The 8,809-nt window shown below is 33.9% G+C and overlaps 1 protein-coding gene across 1 annotated transcript in view; it reads right to left on the bottom strand.

Moving 5' to 3' along the window:
- Nucleotides 1-6,822: 6,822 nt before the first annotated feature.
- LOC111087725 overlaps nucleotides 6,823-8,809 on the bottom strand; it is a 6,063-nt gene continuing 4,076 nt past the window's right edge. Inside the window, exon 2 of the mRNA XM_022395359.1 lies at nucleotides 6,823-7,462. Within this exon, the coding sequence (XP_022251067.1) occupies nucleotides 6,965-7,459 (495 nt within the window). The 5' untranslated portion in view covers nucleotides 7,460-7,462 and the 3' untranslated portion in view covers nucleotides 6,823-6,964. The remainder of the gene's footprint in view (nucleotides 7,463-8,809) is intronic.

Raw genomic sequence — 8,809 nt, forward strand, 5'->3', positions numbered from 1 at the left:
CTTAGTTCTCGACCCAACTATTTCTCTAATGGGTTACAATCTGGAGACTTTGCTGGCCATGACAGTTTTGTAACGTCCTCCTGTTCGAGACAATCCTCTACAATACATGCACTGTGGGCAGTGGTATTGTCAACCTAGAACACAAAGTTACTGCCAAACCTTACTCTTGCATATGGCAGAAATATCGTCTCCATGTAATGCCTGTAGGAGGCGCCATTGACGTTTCCCTGGAAGAGCAGTTTTTCTACCATGATGAATAGCTGCCCAAAGTAATACTGTACCACCTCCTGTCTGTTCCCTGTGGAAAAAAAGTCTTCCTTCATCTGTTCTCCAGGCAAATGACGAACACAAATTCTACCATCAGCTTTAACAAGCCGGAAACAGGACTCACCTGAAAAGATGACATGTCGCCAGTGTCTTAACTGTAAGGTGGCATGTTTGACGAATTAAGCTGTCAGATCTCATGATTGAAGGTCCATTCAGTGGCATATTTAGGTAGGGGCTAGAGGGGGCTCAGCCCCAGGGCCTATGGTCTTAATGGGGCCCACCAAAAGTGATTCATTTCCGATCAATCAATTTCTATGTACAATTACATGGGATGTACGGCCCACAAAAACTATTAGCCCCTTGGTCCCACACAACCTTAAATCCTCCACTGGATCCATTAGTAACGTTCTGAGCATCGTTTCGCAATCAGTTTCAATATTAGTTTAATTAACATTATTTGCTAACATTTTTATATTTATTTTTCATTATGAGGATTATTTTGCATTGTTGGTTTAGTATGTGAATTTAGGGTTAAGCTAAATCCCCTAAGTTATCCGCTATATAACTTCTGGCACGTGACGAGGCGTGACTTTACACCAGGTGCAGAGAAATAGTCTGATCTGTTGATCTGTTTCGAAAAAATATTATACCAAAAGCACACCCTTTTATACAAAACAGATGTGTATGCGTGTTCTGATAAACAAATAATCAAAAAACCTTATACAGATCACAATAACAACTCATACATAATTGCACAGATGGACACTAACTCAGACTGAGCAGGAGTCGAGCTTTACTCAGTGACAGAATTATTGAATCAGTTTACTTGCGGCAACCAACAACAGTGGAGTAGAAACGGAGGAGGGGGAGCACTGCATATTTTTTACCCTGTAAATATTTCCCCAAAACAATTATTTTTCAGAGAGAGAGGGAAACGTCGACCTCGTGTTGTCTCTGGAATTAAGTAAAAACAGTAATTTCTTTGATGCATGGAAGCCATACCGCTCACCAACCGTCATCGAGCACTTATAAATTGTGGAGACAAGTGAGTTTGCTTCAGGGCATGTCACACCAGGCAACTGGTTCCCCTCCCCCTCACTGCTAAACATCTTCCTACTCCACTGAAACCTAAAGCTCCTCTGGGAAATATGTTCAAAGAGACTTTCGGTGTAAGGTAGTGAGGACTTGAAAAAAGGTTTGTTTACTAGGATAACAATATTGTGGCATGATCTTGACCTAAAAGAGGTATGCCAGAGGTAGTCATTATTTATGAATTTCTGCATCACGATCACTCGTTTGGCCAGGAGGAATCACGTTTGTTATAAACTGATGAGTCTTCCAAATATTTTTTAAATATAAATGAAGAATATATTAAGTAGTACACATAGTATTTCATAGATTAAAGAATAGGAGCTGCATTTCCAACTAAAGCCCTCCAGTGGCACAGCGGTATATCTGCGGAACTACAACGCTAGAAATAGGGTTTCGATACCCATGGTGGGCAGAGCACAGATAGTCCATTGTGTAGCTTTGTGCTTAATTACAAACGAACAAACATTCCAACTAAAAAAAGTACTAAGCATGTTTGCGTTTAGCACCTTTCTAACAATCGGGTAAAAACAGACACACTCAATAATAGTTCACGCTTTAAACACTAGATGCCCTCAAATATTGGCGTGTTTATACTATTATGAGAGACTTCTGATGTCATTTTTGCCATACTTAATAAGCAACGACTTCTTTCACTCAAACCAGTTTTGACACAAAGATTTGTTTCGTGCTCTTTTCACAGTTTAAGGCATATAAACAAAATAGAACAACTATTTATTTTCTTTTAAATAAAATAATAGCTAATGTGTTCACATGTTGAATGGTTTTATACGAACCGTTTCTGGAGACGACGTTTCGGACTTTGTGCTGCGTTATTCATTAGATCTGAGAGTTAATTAGGAAAGTACCTTCAACACCAGACAGAAGGCAGGAGCAGTCCATAATAAACCAATCAATAGTTACTTTTTTTTAGAAACACTTTCATGCCAGGTACGAGCGTGGCCTAGTGGTTAGCGTGGCGGACTGTGAACTCGTTATAAAATTGACAGTCAAATACAATTATTTTATTAGAGTAACCCAAGAGTTATTGGTGAGTTGTGTTGACTACCTGCCATCCCTCTATTCTGTCACTTCCAAAAGAATGGCTGGCACAGGTAGCCCTTGTGAATATTTTACGAATATCCTCATCACTTTTGACGCAATACAGGGGTGTTTATCACGCAATTTTGTTTTTCTATCTAGAGATTTGTAGGCTTGCTGAAATTATTCAATTTTTAGCTTGTGCATCTGGCTTTGACCACTGACTCTTTTATCTTATTGTGTAAGCATCCGTGGAAGACTTATTTAAGAAATGCTTCTGTATTTTTGAGAGCAATGTTAGTTTGAGCTCTTGAGTGCGTGATGACGTAATGGCTTCATTCAGTTTCCTTGTTTTTAATTGGCTACTGTACCGCTGCCTGAAGATGTAAGACAGATCATTGTTTATATGCAGTTTAAATCATTGTTTAATGGCACTTTCTCAAGCTTTTTATTGTTAATGGAATTGAAATAATATTTTAAATACCTTATTTTGTGAGAGGTAGATTTGTCTAGAAGATGGTTGTGGTTAAAGTAAGTAATACTTCAATATTATTATATAACATTCATAATATATTGAGGATAATATTAATAATTTTCTGGTAGGATTTACCTTGATTAAACTAGATAGCCATAACAAACTTAAACAAAATTAACCTATAATAGTGATAGAACTAAGTTCTGAACTTATTTTAATTTTCTTAACATAGGTAGTTGGACAATCATCCTAGATAGTAGGACAACCAGTCAAGATAGCTGTTTATTAAGCCTTATAAGTAAATTACTAACATAAATCATTAGAAAATAACCAGTGATTGTAAGTCTAATATTTACAATTTCGCTGATTTATTTTTCGATCTGATATCTTTTCGAGATGACACCATTACATATTCGACACTGAAGTTGGAAACAAATAATACCTGGTCAGAGAGGAACTAGTGTTAATACACAATAGGGAATAAACTTGTGCTTCGCGTACAATATACATACTAAATCATTTTTTAGGGGGAAAAAATGGATATAGACGGGACTGAATCCTCGACATCCTGCATACGAAGCGCGTGCTGTGCCATATGTGCCAAAGCCCAGAGATTTCTTCCACATATGCAGCATTATTAAATCAAATGCTGTATATATGAGAATGCTATATATTTTAAATAGACAAATCCTTTAAATAATGCTGTTGTGGTATTTAGGTTTAAAGCAAAGAAGTGTAAAACCCAACTGTCTTCATTTGTCGCTATTTCACTAATTTTTCTTTTTCCTTCCATAATGGTATCAACTCTTTTTTCTTTTTTTTTTTACTTTTGCCTAAAGTATTACTATTAGCAAACGTTTGATACATTATCACCAATAACTTCAGGCCTAATTGTCTATTTTTGTGGCATCAATAAGTGTAAAAATTAACTGTCTTCGCTTGTCGCTATTTTATTTATTTTCTTTTTTTCCTTTCATAATTGTATTAACTTTTTTTTCTTTTTCATTTTTTACTATTCTCTAAAGTATTAACAAATCGTGGGATCCAGTACCTATAATTAACGGAAAGAGGGTAATATTTTATTACCCTTGTTCTTCGCGTACGAAGCGTATTTTAAACTTTAGGTTTTATTGTCGATTGGCAGGCGCCTATACTTAGACAGTTGGACGCGAATAATAGTTATAAAATAATGAATTTTTAAGATTGTTGTAGCACAAGGTTTAAAAATCAGTTGTCGTCATGTCTTTCTTTTGTTTTTGTTTTTTGTAAATTTCTTGTATGTACATGTGTCTAAATCGCGTTTGAATATCATCTGAAACTTGTAATTATTTTCTTTCGCGCAATGTGTTAGCTGTATGGGATCGAAAACTAACTAGTAAGGGTAACTGCCGTTTATTTAGCGGATAAACAGCGTACGAAGTCTATTCAAACTTTTTATATAAAAAAACCGTTGTTGGCACAGATTTGTACTCCTGATGATGGTAGCGGAAGCTACAGAAACATGTAACATTTTTTAAATTTTATTGTGTAATGTAAACTTTGTGTTGTCTATATTTTTAAATTAAGTTTATTGCACAATGTTGCCCGATTTATATTTAATATTGGGTGTTATTGTAACAACGTAATTTTAAATTGAAATATAAAATAAAACATCTATTCTCTAATGTACAAAGTGGACAACAGTAAATTCCGATAAAACTAGCTAAGAGATACATCTTTACTAGCCATATAATCAGCTAAACAAATCCCTTCTCCTTTGACACAGCACCCAGAGAAAATAAGCATCCCTATATAATACCTTGCATGAAGTTTCTATAATATTTCCAAGGTGTGCAAGTGATAGTAAAACAATAAAACAAATCCCTTATAACTTAGAGAAATGGTTGAGCAAATGAGCTTTCTATGAGCGTTCCAAGGTAGGGCCCTGAGAGGAAAGTAAAATAAAAATCCATCCTAATTTAGAGAAATGATTTAAATCAGATTTTCATTTTGTAACTTAGAAAAATATACAAAGGTTGATTAATTATAATTCAAATGAGTTTTATTTATATCCAAAGATTAGGTTGACATCTAATAAGTCTCAACTGTACAAACAATCAAAGAAGTAGCTTAAACGTGAAACATTATTCAATTTCGTGATTTTAAGTATTTTTAAGAATATGTAACGCTAAACATTGAAGTCTGAGAATTAATGTTCAAATATTTACTCAAGACAATAGTGTTGGATCTATATTTGTTCAACTTAATGTATACTATAATTTGGCTTGTGTCAGTATGTCTTACTTGTCCGTGACGAAAATTTTCCAACTGCCCTTTAATGGTGTTTAATAAGTGTTTGTTATTTTTATTGAACTTGTTGTCTCTTTTGATTTCTTTCACGTAAATTTCTTTGAGTATTTAAACAAGTAGTTTTTATAATAATGGATATAAATAAAGCTTTTTTTTTTCAATATTTCGTTGTTAGCCCGGAAATTTGTACTTTGTACATTACTTACCTCCTAAAGTTACTGAGTCCTGGTTTTAGATGATCATTCGTTAAAAACGTTTGTATTTAGATCTCATTCTTATAGCACACCCAACTGGTAGTGAACTGAGAAACCTTGAATTTATAGTTCACTTAGCCATGCCCAGTCCATTTTAAACATAAGAAGGTTTTTAAAAAATATCACTTGAGAAATGAATTGTATAATATTTAATAAATTCATGCAGTTGCTAACTATATGATGTAATTATCATTAAAGTAGCAACTGTGCCATGACTAAAGATCAGAAAACATCATTCACATAGAGATAAGATATACTTGTGAATAAAGAGCAATGTTTCAATAAAGGAAAACATATTGGTAAGGAGCAGTGTTCCAGTTGTTACGACAGCGGAAGTCACGTGACGCTGGTAACACGTGATGAATTTCTCGAATGATCAGGAATTATCGGGGAAGACCGAATTTGTTCAGGACGCCCTCTTTTTTAGTATATAAGCCTGGTGGCGAAAGCCTATGGGATTGAATGAAGAGAGATTTGGGTACTTTACGATTCTGTTTCGAGCTAGTGTGTGTTTTGTTATCGAGATTGTGAATTGTTGTGATTTATAGCGTGTATTATAAAAATAGTTAATTTAAAGTGACGAGAAATTACTGTGTACTAAAAGTTTGTATCGAGAAAGAATAAATTGGTTTAAACCAGAAAGGACTTGTATCGCCGAAGTTCCTCGGAAAGAATTTCTACCGGAAATTAACAAACAAGCAGATAGGCAACACAGTAAAGGAAGAAACGCTTGTGAATAAAGAGCATTGTTGCAGCAAAGAAAGGTATTTTAAATATTTTGTTCAAATTAGAAAAAGAAAAGCTTTCTCAACAAGTTTAGTATTCATTATTTTATATTCCATTTAAATGAATCGAAATTTCATCCCATCCAGAATATCAAGACATTGGGGTGAAAGTAAAGGAAGATATACTTGTTAATTAGGAACAATTTATCAGTAATGAAAGATTTAATTGCGAATAAAATGCATTGTTTCAGTAAAAGAAGATATCCTTGTGAAATAGGAGCATTGTTGCAATAAAGGAAAGTATTATAATATTTTTTTTTTTCAAATTAGAAAAAGAAAAGCTTTCTTAACCAGTTTAGTATTTATTATTTTATGTTCCATTTATAACAATCGAAATTTCATTACATCTAGAAGATTAAGACATTGGGGTGAAAAAACAAAACAAACTACATGAGGCCATAAGTCATTGGTCATTTACATCAATATTACAGATAATCTATGTTTACAGCGAAACAAAGTTGATATTATACATATTTTTAAATTAGGTATTGTTATCATAATGGTAGGTAAGCAGGACGTCAAGATTAATTGTTTTTAAAGTGAAAACGATTTGTAAAGAGACTAATGATAATATTTGTGAAATATCTGATTTATGTTTAGTTCCGAAACTGATGACTGACCATTAAAGCACATTTCTCTCCAGATATTAAATTGATAAAAAAGAATGATGGGTACTTGACTTTTAATCTAATGGTATACTTATAAGACACACATGAGGTCAATATTCTCGACTCCCAAAGCAAACAAGGTACGTTTCTGTATAATTATTTTCCCCTTTTCATTGGAGACCATTCTCCGAAGCCTTCGTCAAACACGTCTTCGTCGAAACCGCGTGAATCAATCTCCGGAAATTTTCGTCGTAGTCGTACATCTGAATCGGTGTCCAAGTAAGTGTTGTAACGGGCAGCATTAGTGAATGGTAAGTTCCTGAACAACGAAGCTGTTGGCCGTTGACGAACAAAAGCATCGAAAATAAGATTTCTGTTGTCTCCTACGGCCATAGGGTGTTGATGATTACCCATGGAATTTCTGAGAATGGCTATCATCTTATTTTTTGTCAACTTTTCTATTGGAACCCCTGCGTTACGACTTTTGTATCCGAATGGAACAATTTTTCCACTGGAACCAAAATACCACAAATGATCCGGAAATGTTAGTTCTTGCAGTGCCACCTCTCTCTGTGATCTGTGAGCATTAGAATGAGGAAAGTATATAAGCCACAGGCAAAGCCCAAACGCTGAAGACACACTTCTTGACATTTCCTGTAAGGAAAAACAACACTGGGTTTAGACAGCGAATCCAATGAAAAACAAAGACACTGAAATATACTGATTAATACATCTTAATTTGAATATTTTAAACAATCATTATTCTCTATGATGACGAAGTATCATGTGGCTTTGTTTTACAAAGAGGTAATTTTAAAGCGTTGATTGAGCTTATGCATGTTTGCACTCATGATAAAAAAAAGGACTAAACGAAACTTTTGAAACAGCTTTCATGTATCAGAAAACGAAATTTTAATGACTAACAATGAAACAAGCCGTTCCGTTTCGGTCTCAACACTATTCTTTCTTAAGGTCTGAATTCTGTCTCTTTTTGATAAATTCCAATCACAACGAACTTTAACTGTTAATTTATTTTGACACAAAACGTTTAATGTGTTTGTTACCATAAGCAAAAAAAGTAGCAAAACGTTTATTGTGTTTGTACCATAAGCAAAAAAGTAGCATATATGGTAACAAACACACTAAATGTTTTGCTACTTTTTTTGCTTATGGTAACAAACACACTAAACGTTTTGCTACTTTTTTTGCTTATGGTAACAAACACACTAAACGTTTTGCTAATGGTAACAAATACGCTAAACGTTTTGCTACTTTTTTGCTAATGGTAACAAACACACTAAACGTTCTGCTACTTTTTTGCTTATGGTAACTAACACACTAAATGATATGCTACTTTTTATGCTTATGGTAACAAACTCAATAAACGTTTTGCTACTTTTTTGTTTCCGTTTAGTGTGTTTGTTACCATTAGCAAAACGTTTAGTGTGTTTGTTACCATTAGCAAAACGTTTAGTGTGTTTGTTACCATAAGCAAAAAAAGTAGCAAAGCGTTTAGTGTGTTTGTTACCATTAGCAAAAAAAATAGAAAAATGTTTAGTGTGTTTGTTACCATTAGCAAAAAAAAAAAAAGCAGCAAAACGTTTAGTGTGTTTGTTACCACAAGCAAAGAAAGTAGCAAAGCGTTTAGCGTATTTGTTACCATTAGCAAAACGTTTAGTGTGTTTGTTACCATAAGCAAAAAAAGTAGCAAAGCGTTTAGTGTGTTTGTTACCATTAGCAAAAAAAATAGAAAAATGTTTAGTGTGTTTGTTACCATTAGCAAAAAAAAAAAAAAAGCACCAAAACGTTTAGTGTGTTTGTTACCACAAGCAAAGAAAGTAGCAAAGCGTTTAGTGTGTTTGTTACCATTAGCAAAAAAAATAGAAAAATGTTTAGTGTGTTTGTTACCATTAGCAAAAAAAAAAAAAAGCAGCAAAACGTTTAGTGTGTTTGTTACCACAAGCAAAGAAAGTAGCAAAGCGTTTAGTGTGTTTAAATTCG

The sequence above is a fragment of the Limulus polyphemus genome, unplaced genomic scaffold (genome assembly GCF_000517525.1).
Source record: "Limulus polyphemus unplaced genomic scaffold, Limulus_polyphemus-2.1.2 Scaffold75, whole genome shotgun sequence".
NCBI classification, from domain to species: Eukaryota; Metazoa; Arthropoda; class Merostomata; order Xiphosura; family Limulidae; genus Limulus; species Limulus polyphemus.